The sequence below is a fragment of the Esox lucius genome, chromosome 8 (genome assembly GCF_011004845.1).
Source record: "Esox lucius isolate fEsoLuc1 chromosome 8, fEsoLuc1.pri, whole genome shotgun sequence".
NCBI lineage: Eukaryota > Metazoa > Chordata > Actinopteri > Esociformes > Esocidae > Esox > Esox lucius.
Window position 1 is genome coordinate 15,122,623 of NC_047576.1, and position 13,740 is coordinate 15,136,362.

Genomic DNA, 13,740 nt, shown 5'->3' on the forward strand with positions numbered 1-13,740 from the left:
GTTCCAGAGTTCTTATTCAAGCTTTTGTGAAGTACTAATGATCGAGAAATGTAAGACATTTAACAGGAATGAGCTATTCACTGTAAGTAAAATCTACTGCTATAGTTTTAAAAAAAATATTTCCTAAAATGTAGAATAAAGATCTTCAAGTTATATTTATTAGATGTTTTAAATTTGAACATAGGCCATTATGCCACTTTTTAGTCAAACATATAAGAAATACCTATTGTCTAATATACAATGCTTACAAGATATGGGAACCAAGTAAGACCTCCTTTCCAAAGACTTTTAAATTTTGTATTAATTGGTTGGGATTCTTGGGGTTTAGCTTAAATTTTTCTTTATTCAACTGTGAATATCACTTATTGAAGTGCAATGCTGGTGAAACAGAAGGCCGAGGAGCCAAAGTATTTGTATTTTTTTTTTTTTTTACATCTGTGTTTCATATCAATAAACGTTTACAATTCCATATTTCAAAAGCATCTGTTACGGTTGTTTTTAGTTTATATTCAATTGGATACGGTTGGTGATTGCTTCATTGAGAAAAGTGAAAATTGTTATACAAGTTAATGACCATTGATCAACAATCAATGAACAGTCTGGTTGCTTTGCTGATGAACAGAAACACTCCTGCTCTGGATTATTTTAAAACCCATCATCTGACGTCTCTTCATCCCAGCTGCAGGGTTCCCGGCCTTCTGCTTTAAATTCCACTTCCAGGTCATAGACAAAACCAGGGTCATCTTTCTGCCTTCTGTTGCACTCAAAGAGTTCATCCATTTGGGCCTTCTTGCGGGCCAGATCCTCATCATCCAGCTTGTTGAGGTCCTCCTCAGGGTCCAAGCGGAGGGAGGCAAGAGTATGCTCTAGACTGCGGCCCTGCATGTGATCCTGCAACACGATATGAAGCCTCTCCAGTTGTGCCAACGTCACACCTTCCAGGTATTCCCTGTGCCGAACGTGGTACTTCATTCTGTTAGCAGCTGTGCAGCAGTCTGTGGGTGAATGCGTAGATTAACATCAATTTCAATGTCTTGTGAGTTTAGTATGGGGATATCTGTAATTTATAAAAATAAATTTGAATGGCACACTGAAATTCAGTTGACCCCGGAAATTGCAGAGGAATTTTACTTATCACAATCCATTTGCCGCACAACAACAAAAACCTTCACGCAGCATGGAGTTGTTTTTATCTGTAAGAAACAACTTCAGGGGCCGTATTCACAAAACATCTTAAAGCTGAAAGTAGCTCCCAACTTGGTGATTTAGGATAAACTCTTGAAAACAATCGGTACAAATTTTAGGACTCCTACATTTTTGGTCTAAGACTATTTCAAGGAATTTTAACACTAAAACCATCTCATGAATCTGAAAAGTTAGGGGATTCCTAAATCATTAAGACCAAATACTAAAATAGCTGCTGCTGGCAATCTGCCTCGTTATGCAGGCGTCTGAGAGCCCTGGGACACTGTACACCACTGTGGCAATAGGCCACAGAGCTTTAGGAGCTGAGCCTCCTAATAAATGTTTCAGATTATATAATCTGCAATGACATGTACAGTGAGGGAAAACATTATTTGATCCCCTGCTGATTTTGTATGTTTGCCCACTGACAAAGAAATGATCAGTCTATAATTTTAATGGTAGGTTTATTTGAACAGTGAGAGACAGAATAACATTAAAAAAAATCCAGACAAATGCATGTCAAAGATTTTATAAATTCATTTGCATTTTAATGAGTGAAATAAGTATTTGATCCCCTCTCAATCAGAAAGATTTCTGTCTCCCAGGTGTCTTTAACACAGGTAACGAGCTGAGATTAGGAGCACACTCTTAAAGGGACCGCTCCTAATCTCAGTTTGTTACCTGTATAAAAGACAGAAGCAATCAGATTCCAAACTCTTCACCATGGCAAACACCAAAGAGCTGTCCAAGGATGTCAGGGACAAGATTGTAGACCTATACAAGGCTGGAATGGGCTACAAGACCATCGCCAAGCAGCTTGGTGAGAAGGTGACAACAGTTGGTGCGATTATTCGCAAATGGAAGAAACACAAAAGAACTGTCAATCTCCCACTGTCTGGGCTCCATGCAAGATCTCACCTTGTGGAGTTGCAATGATTATGAGAACAGTGAGGAATCAGCCCAGAACTACATGGGAAGATCTTGTCAATGATCTCAAGGCAGCTGGGACCATAGTCACCAAGAAAACAATTGGTAACACACTACGCGTGAAGGACTGAAATCCTGCAGCGCCGCAAGGTCCCCCTGCTCAAGAAATCTCATGTACAGGCTTGTCTGAAGTTTGCCAGTGAACATCTGAATGATTCAGAGGAGAATTGGCTGAAAGTTTTGTGGTCAGATGAGACCAAAATCGAGCTCTTTGGCATCAACTCAACTTGCCGTGTTTGGAGGAGGAATGCTGCATATGAACCCAAGAACACCATCCACGCCGTCAAACATGGATGTGTAAACATTATGCTTTGGGGGGGTTCTTCTGCTAAGGGGACAGGACAACTTCACCGCATCAAAGGGACAATGGACGGGGCCATGAACCGTCCACTCTTGGGTGAGAACCTCCTTCCCTCAGCCAGGGCATTGAAAATGGTTCGTGGATGGGTATTCCAGCATGACAATGACCCAAAAGACACGGTCAAAGGCAACAAAGAAGTGGCTCAAGAAGAAGCACATTAAGGTCCTGGAGTGGCCTTGCCAATTTCCAGACCTTAATCCCATAGAAAATCTGTGGAGGGAGCTGAAGGTTTGAGTTGCTAAACTTCAGCCTTGAAACCTTAATGATTTGGAGAAGATCTGCAAAGAGTAGTGGGACAAAATCCCTCCTGAGATGTGTGCCAACCTGGTGGACAACTACAAGAAACATCTGACCTTTGTGATTGCCAACAAGGGTTTTGCCACCAAGTACTAAGTCATGTTTTGCAGAGGGGTCGAATACTTATTTCACTCATTAAAATGAAAATCTATTTATAACATTTTTGACATGCATTTTCTGGATTTTCTTGTTCTTATTTGGTCTCTCACTGTTCAAATAAACCTACCATTAAAATTATAGAATTATAATTTCTTTGTCAGTGGGCCAACGTACAAAATCAGCAGGAGATAAAAAAAAAAAAAAATAATAATCCTCACTGTATAGCAAGGTTCATTTATGCAGAAATACATTTGTTACGTTTTTTTATAGTCCACATACATTTACTGATAGAGAAAAAAACAGTGGTCTAGTGTAGCTTAATGTCCTATTACTTGTGGTAGTTGTTTGTTGCTTAAATTCTGCAATCACTGCCCTTGCCTGACACTGAAAAGAATACCAGGTGTTTGCACTAATCAGTGGTTCTGGACAGAAGTGGGAAAGCTACATTAATCTGAAAGCAGTTTCTTTTTTATTCATTTTTATTTAAATTATTTCCCACTCTAAATTTTCCTTTAATGTACTTTCATGCACAAGTTGGCTAAGAAGTAAAAGCAGTTCCTGCGTCCAGTTTGCACAATGTAGTGTCACGTCTTAATAACAGCCATGGTTGTTCGAGTGATAATTTAAATGCTGCTTATATGCATATCCATTAATTGTTTATGAGCTTGTAAGAGGTTGACAATTAGCTGAACATATACTTGACAAGTCAGTATATCATTCTTGGATTCATGTTTAATCATTCACTCTTGACACTTTTACTCTATCTTCATTTCAATGTGGCAAACATGACACATTCTTATACAGTTTTGCTATGGTGAATTCACTGACAGAGATCCATCCCTTATCAGCCAATCACTGGGGTCATTGTAAGCTTTTTCATGGAACATGACCTCTTTAGAAATTTCTTAGCTCAAGATTTCTCCCCATTCCTTAATAAAAGTTGGTCTCAGCAGCTTTGTGAATAGATTTTAAGAGGAAACTCTTAGCTAGAAACTGCATTTGGGAGGCCTCTTAGTCACTGGTGCATCCGGCTGTAGTGTACTGGCTTTTGATCGTGATAACGGAATTGAAACACACAATGTAAAATCTAAATACAAAAGGTTTTTATGATAGAGACCAAGCATGACCTCCCACCCACCATGGGCCCTGGTGCAACCGCACCTCCTGCAGGTCAGCTAGAAAGAAGTATTTGCTCTCAAAGAATATTAAGATACAACTGACACTGGCTGAAGGCCTAAACTACTGGAACAATGTGCTCTGGACAGAGGACTCTAAAATTGAGTTTAGCTGCAATGCCAGATGCCATGTTTTGTGAAAACAAAACACTGCCTTTGAACCTTTAACCTCATACCAATCATAAAGTGGAGGTGGTGGCATTAAGGTTTGGGGCTGTCTCAGGACTTGGCTTACTTGCCATCATTGAGTAAAATATGAATAGGACAATTATCCAAAACACACAAGTAAAGCTACAACAGAATGTCTTAAAAAGAAATGGAGGGTTGTGGAATGGCCAAGTCAAAGCCCAGAACTCAATCCTACCGAAATGCTTTGGGGTTCTCCAACCAAAATCAAAATTCCTTTCAGTTGATGTAAGAGACTGAGAGACAAAAAATTGCTACATTATTTCATCTAAGGGGGCAACACCAGCTATTGAAGCAATGGGTGTAACTAGGTGAACTTCATCAAAAACTGTGGCTGGAATTTAGCAGTGTTCAAATATGTACAAAAAGGCAACTTTCCGGGGGCAGTACTTTTACATGACTGTATGTTGACCATTTATTCTGCAAAGATGTTCTTCCCAAACATACCCTAAATACTGTGAAACTGTCCCTTGCCTGTTGCTTTTCCGTGCGGTATCAGAAACGTAAGTGGCTCAACCACAGGAAATGCAGTCCTGTCATCTATGTTCATGGGATAGCAACAAGCGTACTTACAAAGCAATACATATAATTGAAAAGTACAAAACCAGAGTTCATTGTCGAATAAACTTCAATGTATAATCAACGTCTGGCCAGTTATGAATTGTAAATATTCAATATTTGAAAGGAATATTTCGATAGGAATATTTTCATGTTATAAATAGTATGCTTGCAAGATCACTGAACATTTATCATTCACCTATAGAGACAGAAAAGTTCTGGACGTTTATGACTACTTTTGCTGCGAGCTATTTCCGTACAGCACGTCTGGAATAAAGACCATCTGCACTTAGGTCCAATCATAAATACAATCAAACTCAGAGTGAATATTTCTGTTGTGTTGCGGTACATGGATTGTAAAGACTAAAATGTTCTGCTCGGAAACATATCAAAGCAATTAGCGTACACTCCACCTTAAGCATTCGACATACAAAATGTACTGAAAAGTAGACCAGCAGGAGTCACACTGATGTACATTGCCCTCCAAAGAAATGAATGGACTTCCGCCAGACGCATATTGTTTGACATGGTGTGAACACCGTTATTAATGCCGATTGCGGAGGACAAGGGATGGGGCAGCTCTTCCATTTGACCAATTTTAGGATTCTCTTTTATGCACCAAAATAAATGTGATTCAACACTATCATTCCACTATTACTGCACATATTCTGGACATTTTCTTATAGCCTACAATGCGAAAATTCTACATATTGGCTTTAAAGGTACACTATTATAACATGTTCACCCCATTAAAATTGCCAAATCCCTCCAAAACACACTATCAGCAACTCCCCAATGGTACCCAAAATATGTTGAGCGTTCTAGGTAGTTTTACTTTGTTGTTGCCATACAGGGCCTATCGACCTAAGACAGATCAATTATGGAGATCACCATGGCCTCTGAAGGATTTTTACGAGAAACGATTTTTTTTCTGTGATAAGCAGTATATTAGTTGTTTTCCTACCTGAGCATTTCGAAAAGTTCCTCACAGGTATGATTCGTTTACGTATCGTTTTGGTATCTTTACTTTCATAAATCAATACGACGGATGGTGGGCTGAATTTCACCCCGCACCGTTTAGCGACAAATTGCATTTTTACTGTATTCAAACGTTTTAGAGTGAGATTGTTCAATTATAGCGACACATATGAAACATATTTCCCAAACATGTTACATGACATACAAACGCGCGTTTTAAATGTTAATAAAATATAGCAGGAAATGCAGGTTCGTTAGAAATCGATATCGCTGATTCAGCTTCGCATCTCAGAATGAGCTAAGATTCATGGAGCTCTTTCAGGACAACGGAACTCCATGTCAAATCGTGACGTCAATGATTTTCAGGTTGGATGCTACATTCATAACAAAATCGGAGGTGGGGAATTACAAGTTGTGAATTCGTAGATAGGTGTATACATATCTGTCATAAAACGCAGATTGGCTAATTGCCAACATACTGTGTGTACATACGACTACTATTAACCACCAACAGGGCTGCAGCATATATTTGACTGGCTTAACTATAACAAGGTTCATTGCCACACAAGTTAAAATAATTTGACTGCCAAAAAAAAGTATTTCAGAAAAATGTGGGTCTGATATATATCTGGCACAATTTGGTTCGAATTAACCCTCATTGTTGGCATTTTTTCTGATTGGGTATAGCCGACCTCAGATCCCATTTGGATTGGGTAGTGATTTTACAACTGACAGATCTTGTGTGTCAGATAAGTTCATGAATTTGCTATACATTCGGTTCAGATATATGATATACACTGATCAGCCATAACATTATGACAACTGACAGGTGAAGTGAATAACATTGATTATCTCGTTATCATGGCACCTGTCAGTTGATGGGATATATTAGGCAGCAAGTGACCGTTCTCTCTTCAAAGTTGATGTGTTAGAAGCAGGAAAAATGGGCAAACGTAAGGATTTTAGCGACTTTAACAAGGGCCAAATTGTGATGGCTTGACGACTGGGTCAGAGCATCTCCAAAACTGCAGCCTTTGTGGGGTGTTCCTAGTCTGCAGTGGTCAGTACCAAGGAAGGAAAAGTGGTGAACTGGCGACAGGGTCATGGGTGACCAAGGCACATTGATGTACGTGGGGAGCGAAGGCTGGCTCGTGTGGTCTGATCCGACAGATGAGCTACTGCAGCTCAAATTGCTGAAAAAGTTAATGCTGGTACTGATAGAAAGGTGTTAGAACACAGTGCTTCGCAGTTTGTTGCGTATGGGGCTGTGTAGCCGCAGACCAGGACCAGGGTGCCCATGCTGACCCCGTCCACTGCTGTACATGCCTACAATGGGCACGTGAGCATCAGAACTAGACGAAGGAGCAGTGGAAGAAGGTGGCCTGGTCTGATGAATCACGTTTTCTTTTACATCATGTGGATGGCTGGGTGCGTGTGTGTCACTTACCTAGAAAACACATGGCACTAGGATGTACTATGGGAAGAAGGCAAGCCAGCGGAGTCAATGTTATCCTTTGTGCAATGATCTGATGGCAAACCTTGGGTCCTGCCATTAATGTGGATGTTACTTTGACACATACCACCTACCTAAGCATTGTTGCAGACCATGTGCACCCTTTCATGTCAACATAGTCCCTGATGGCATTGTCCTCTTTCAACAGTAAAAATGGTTCAGGAATGGTTTGAGGAACACAACAATGAGTTGAAGGTATTGACTTTGCCTCCAAATTCCACAGATCTCAATCCAATCAAGCACCTATGGGATGTGCTGGACAAGCAGGTCCTTTCCATGGAGGCCGAACATCGCAACTTACAGGACTTAAAGGATCTGCTGCTAATGTTTTGGTGCCAGATACCACAGCACACCTTCAGAGGTCTAGTGGAGTCCATGCCTCGACGGGTCAGGGACCTACACTATATTAGGCAGGTAGTCATAATGTTATGACTGATCGGTGTATGTGGTGTATTTATCCAGTTGGATTTGCTCAGGCTCCCTACAATGTTGCCAACAGCGTCTTGTGCCATTTCAAAACTTAGCTTGGAATTGAGAAAACCAGACTATTAAGGAAATATAACTGTTGTTAAAATGTCACTTCTACCATGCATTTCTCAGCTTAGAACAGGGCTGAGGAGAGATTTCTGCCAAGTTCCTCCAGTTTGATATCAGCCTATCTAATGTGCGACTATCTATAATTGGACCCTTTCTACTACGACATTCTGAGTTTCTGATATTCCATGAACGCTGCTCTAAGGCACACCTTTAAATCTCCTTTTTTCAATACATTTTTTATTCCTTACATACGTATGTATATACGTGGTAACTAACATTGCTTGCTCCTTTTGCGAAGGTAAAAACAGATTCACTTCCTGATTTAGTAGAATTGTGGTTTAAAATTAGTGCAATTGATTTGACTTTTATCCGGCTTTATAATGAACCGCATATTGGAATGGGGTCCTTCATTTCAGTTCTTCCGTAAACACAAGACGTTACGAGCTGCGACTCCGTTTTTTTTCTTTTTTATCCAAAGCAATTTACTCATGTTTGTATTTCTCAGCCCATGTGCCGTTACCGTTTACTTGGTCCTTTTTGGATCAACACGAGCAGGTACATTACAACACATACATATTGTTTTCCCAAATAAAGAAAATGTTATTGGCTCAAGGCTAACATAAGGGGATTTTTTTTTTTTTGGCGTAGTACACCGGGTCGGTTGTTTTTATTCGTGCATACAAGCTGATTGCGTTGTGCACGACGGCTCATTTCAATGAAGGAAAGTTGGGTAATGCGTGGGTAGCGAATAGGTTCAGATTTTTCATACTTGGGGACTGCCAATCATAGGGATTTTCTTTAGCTGATTATGCTCAAACATCGATAAACAACTAAACTTGCTGTTATGCCAGCACGCCACAAGCTAGCCACTTCGGACGACGCTAGCGTGTGTATTCCAATTTTCACGATCAGTATGTACGCTTGGGGGCCGAGTCCTTCGGGTTTGGGCTATTCGCGTTCTTATTGGTTCGCTGGCCGCTTGTGGGCGTGTATGTTGGGCTCTTCCAAAAAAACGTTTAGTTATCAAGGCAGGACGTTTACACTGACTACCTCATAGCTTGTAGTAGTATGATATTCATCTACTATTGGGAGCACAGGTAAGGATTAGGGAAATATGTGGAGACATTAGCTACAGTGTAGTATTAGTAGTAGCAGCAGCAGCACCAAGTGTAGACCCTTTCTACCCCCTCTAATGGCACCTTATATTCTTAACGCATGAACTACCGAAACACAACTCTGTCCAATGCGACATTTCCGAACATAGTTTCGGGCTTTGACATTGAATGACTTCCGGCATTACACAAGGGATTTGATGCATCTGGTGTCCTAGAGGAATCAACTAACTATTATTATTTTTGTGACTATGCAACCTGCAGTTTGGGCACTGATTATTTGGCCTCATTGGAACTCTGTTCATTGCTTCATGTTGCTTTGAAAACTCATATCCATGTGCTAATTGGCGACCAATTGGCGATAATGTGACCTCTAAGGCTGTGTTTATAATTGTGATCTGGTTATTTCAAATTAAGTCTCTCTATGTGGTGTTTCTGTCCACTTCCTGTGTTTGTATGAAGAAGATGGTTGTGGTTCCATTATCTTGGCTTCAATATAGCTGACAAACTGAATGTAGCCCATATTTCTGAACACTACCTGCGAAGTCTCCTGACGCATCAACGTAAATGGAAGATTCCAGCTAGCATATTCAGATAGTACTTTTAAAAATGATTTGGGATGCCTTCTCAACGCAGGACCAGCAAGTGGAAACATACAGATTGCAGGAATGATATTATTATTTTTAAATCAGGGCCTTTGATCCCCTTTTTGCAGAAAATAATTGTGGTTTGTCAAGGACATGGCTGGAGACTCTATCAGTAACAGTGGATATCAAGAAAAATGGTTTTCACAGGTAAGCTGACCATCAGGGAAAACACCACAATGTTATAATGCAGAAGGCTGCATACTGGAGGTAATAATTGCAATTACAAGATGTTGATTTTTGTAATGACTGATCCTTATCTTGGGTAACTCTGTTTTTAGAGAGCTGGTCACCACAATAGGCTTCAGTCCTGGTTCTCTAGATGGCCTAGAGGCACTGTTGGTTTACAGACTACCCAGTGGGATATATATTGATCCATACCAACTTGCATCTCTGAAAGAAGACACTGGTTTACAGGTAAACAGTAGGAATGACTAGTAATATACTGTATACGTCACTGGAAAAAAAGCACTGAATGGATTTACATTTTCAATTTTTTCTAATCCATGTAATACTAGCCCAAAATCTAGTATCAAGGAGTGTAGTCAAGCTTACTACTTAAACTTTCATGTATACATACATATGCATATTTTTGTGTGTGTGTGTTAGGCTAGTTTTGGGAATAGCCCTGGAGGTTTGATTTAGTTAGCCTCCAATGTTTTGAGTGAACATTTAACACAGCTGTTATGAAACACATGCAATGGGAGATGACTAGTGCTTCATTTTCACGGTACAGACTTAATTTCAATTGCACAGGGTTGTTGGGCATATAAATGGAGCATGTCTTTGTGGGGGAAATGCCTTTGTGGGGGATCTTGGCCTGTTCAAAGTGTTCTACTGTATTTGGGAAATCTAAACTGCCCAAATACTTCAAGGAGCTTGTTAAGCGACTCCTTTGCCTGTTTTTGCCAGTTAGGGTACACTTCTGAGTTTGCTTATGAGGACTTGGCAAGCAGTTTGGAAGTTTTGGAAACTTAATTAAATTGCTTTTTTTCTAGACAATTTGGCTGTCAGGCAATTATTTTTTACCAGCTTTTCATTTGTATCATCCAAATAATGGAAGCCCTGATATATATATATATATATATATATATATATATATATATATATATATATATATGTATATGTATATGTATATGTATATGTATATGTATATGTATATGTATATGTATATGTATATGTATATGTATATGTATATGTATATATGTATATGTATATGTATATGTATATATGTATATGTATGCATGGTCAAAGTACTTACTGCTTAACCAATCAGGAGCCACTGACCTCAGGTGATTGCCACTGACCAATCAGCAGGAGCCACTTCCTGCTGATTGGAGGAAACTTACTTGTGTGCATTCCAGATGTGCTTTGCTTGAATCGTGTTTCTTTACTCATGTTGGAAAGTCCTTTAAGTCGCTTATACCTGTTTTTGACCCCTGAATAGCAGGCAGGGGAAACAAGTGTCTAGAATTGTGCAGCCACACAGCCTTTTTTTCAGACCAAGTCCAGGAGAAGTTACGTATATATTGCCTCCCTCTGACCTTTGATGCTTGTTGAAAGCAGAGCTTTTCAAAAGCTATTTTCAGAAGTTAATCTACACTATTCATTATCAGACATGTTGCTGCAGCAGTCTCATGATAAAAAAAAAGTGACTGATAGTTTTTCATGTCAATTACTACCTGCTCTGAAGTACATGATAGAGACAAGGTCAATCATTTTACAACCCCAAAGAGGTAAATTGCCTCTGTGTTGTAGTCGTGTTTAAATATTATGATTTTATTGATGTAACCCCCCACCACAGCAAGCAATTAAAATTTAATTCAGGAAGGGAAGCTCTGTCTGCACTCTGCTGCTGCCTTTCCCACCTCTTGATCTTGTAGAACTTCTCCCAACTTCTTCTGAAGCTTCTGTTGCAGTTAATCCCCCTACTTCCCATAGGTCTTGAGGTGATGCAGATGTGCATCACCTCCATTCCTTGGACTCCACTGACATGAGAAAGATAAAGCTTGATGGTTATATCTATGTACTCCTGCCCTGTTGTCAGTGCATACACTGAAAAAAAATAGGGAGGCTTTTTCATTTGTATTTTCTTTTATTAATTATATGCTGAACACAAGGCTCTGCTTGTTAACACATTTGTATCCTTTTCTGTTAGGTACTTTTGAGTTCACCAGTTGACTTGGAGGCTCCAGCACACCTGTCAAAGAAAGTTACTATTTTTGTATATCCTCTTCTGGACCAAGGAGGTTTCAGAGCAACAGTCCCAATCCATGGCCGGTATCACAAGCCCTCTCTTGCAGGGAAGAGTTTTGAACTTGTAAAAATTGAACATCCAAAGTTAATACTTAGGACTAATACATGTGAGTAATTGTGTCTGTACCCTTTAAAGCCAACAATACTGTGCAAGTGTTTAGAGAATTGATCTTTCCAGAGATTCTGCTGTGTCTGTAAATAAGAAAACTATTATTGTAATTATACAATGTTTTTGTTATTATGGCAAATCTTTTTTTTTTTCATTCTTACTGATTTATTTATTTTGTTTTAAGGTACACATCTTTCTTTCCCTCCTTACAAAATCTTTGATGCACCCTGCTCTGTTCACAACTTAAGCACATGCCAATGGCTTGAGATCCAACATCTAGAGGTATATTAATTATATTCTCATATGTTATTCCCTTAACTCTAGACAATGTAATGTTTGGTGTCCACATTTAGAAAAATGTTGTGATGAATTTCATTAATCATGCTTTTGTAACTACTTCAGTTTTAATGCCATTGTTTTAAAATGTGGCAACAAAATGTGACAGTGAAAGCTAACTGAGTTCTCCCTACCCCAATGTAGAAGCAGGATCCTGTGAGTTTGGAGATACCACTTGGTGATGGGTCTCTGGTAGCACCTGTGTGTGCTGGAAATTTGCTTGTCATCCTGCTGTGCTGTATCATCCTTTCAAGAAGTATTTGGAAGCATGGTGTTTTTTAGACAATGTAAGTCGGTAATCTATCATACAGCAATAAAAAAACAATGGAATCCTTAGGAATTTTGAGAAACGCTTACCAAGAAAAACATACAGGTGCGTTGTCGGTTCTGTTACCCACTTCGTTCCACTACCCAAAAAGTAGGACACTTGACTCTGGGTCTGCCAAATGGCAATCATAAGTTTGGGCAGTGTGCACATGGTGACAACAAAACCAATACTAACTTTTATAACCACCAAAGAACAGGTAAAGAATACAATGTTTTATCAACTGTAACACCACAAATATACATATTTGGAATTTGTTCTTGGTATGGCTTTATCATGGTTTTTCTTTGTTTAGCAACCAACCCACCATTAAATATATTTTTTTGCTGATGTAGTCCCACCTGCATGCTTCCCTTCGAATTGTTTCTTTTTATATACATCGGTAAACACAATGCTATGAAAGAACAGTTGACAGACTCACATTCCTCTCAATTGCCTTCTCTTTCTTACACCCACACAGTGCAACATTAATTTGAAGTCTTGCACTTGTCTATGTTTGTTGAAACTGATGTTTCGGATGTTTGTATGGGTAATGTCAAGTTGTCATGTGTCTTTAAAATGTCAATAAAATCATATAAACTACTAGGCTGTACCTTCGCGTTATATCAAATGCATTAGAGTGTCTAGTTTGAGAAACAGATGCCTCGCAGGTCCTCAACTGGCAGCTTTATTAAATAGTACCTGCAAAACACCAGTCTCAATGTCACCAGTGAAGAGAGCTCTGGGATGCTGGCTTTCTAGGCAGAGTTACAAAGAAAAAGACAAATCTCAGACTGGCCAATAACAAGAAAAGTTTACGATGGGTAAAAGAACACAGACACAGGAGAGTTTGTGTATGTATATATATTTAAAAGAATTTGGCATGATGTCATTAATATTACAGTGTGTGTGTGTATGTTCCTAATGGGATATGAAGTAGGATCAGCCAAGTGCAAACAGTGCACACACATTAAAATCTCTGCTTAAAGCAAGAGAATCAATGTTTTTTGATGACGTCTTAAATTAATCAAATAGGCCTGAACCTGAGTTTGAGTGCGGTGGAGGTGGAGTGGTGCTCTTGTAACTTGGTTGTAATGCAGAGC

The 13,740-nt window shown here is 39.4% G+C and overlaps 2 protein-coding genes across 2 annotated transcripts; one reads left to right on the plus strand and one right to left on the minus strand.

Moving 5' to 3' along the window:
• Window positions 1-323: 323 nt before the first annotated feature.
• Window positions 324-6,158, minus strand: cep19 (centrosomal protein 19). The gene is made up of 2 exons (XM_010871858.3): window positions 5,813-6,158; window positions 324-995 (listed from the first exon to the last, which is right to left on the minus strand). Exons 1-2 carry the CDS (start codon window positions 5,940-5,942, stop codon window positions 646-648), a joined length of 480 nt encoding a protein of 159 aa, XP_010870160.1. The 5' UTR covers window positions 5,943-6,158; the 3' UTR covers window positions 324-645.
• Window positions 6,159-8,216: 2,058 nt separating this feature from the next.
• pigx (phosphatidylinositol glycan anchor biosynthesis, class X) lies at window positions 8,217-13,241 on the plus strand. The gene is made up of 6 exons (XM_010871862.3): window positions 8,217-8,431; window positions 9,704-9,782; window positions 9,914-10,049; window positions 11,791-11,995; window positions 12,182-12,279; window positions 12,478-13,241. Exons 1-6 carry the CDS (start codon window positions 8,257-8,259, stop codon window positions 12,613-12,615), a joined length of 831 nt encoding a protein of 276 aa, XP_010870164.2. The 5' UTR covers window positions 8,217-8,256; the 3' UTR covers window positions 12,616-13,241.
• The last annotated feature ends 499 nt before the right edge of the window (window positions 13,242-13,740 follow it).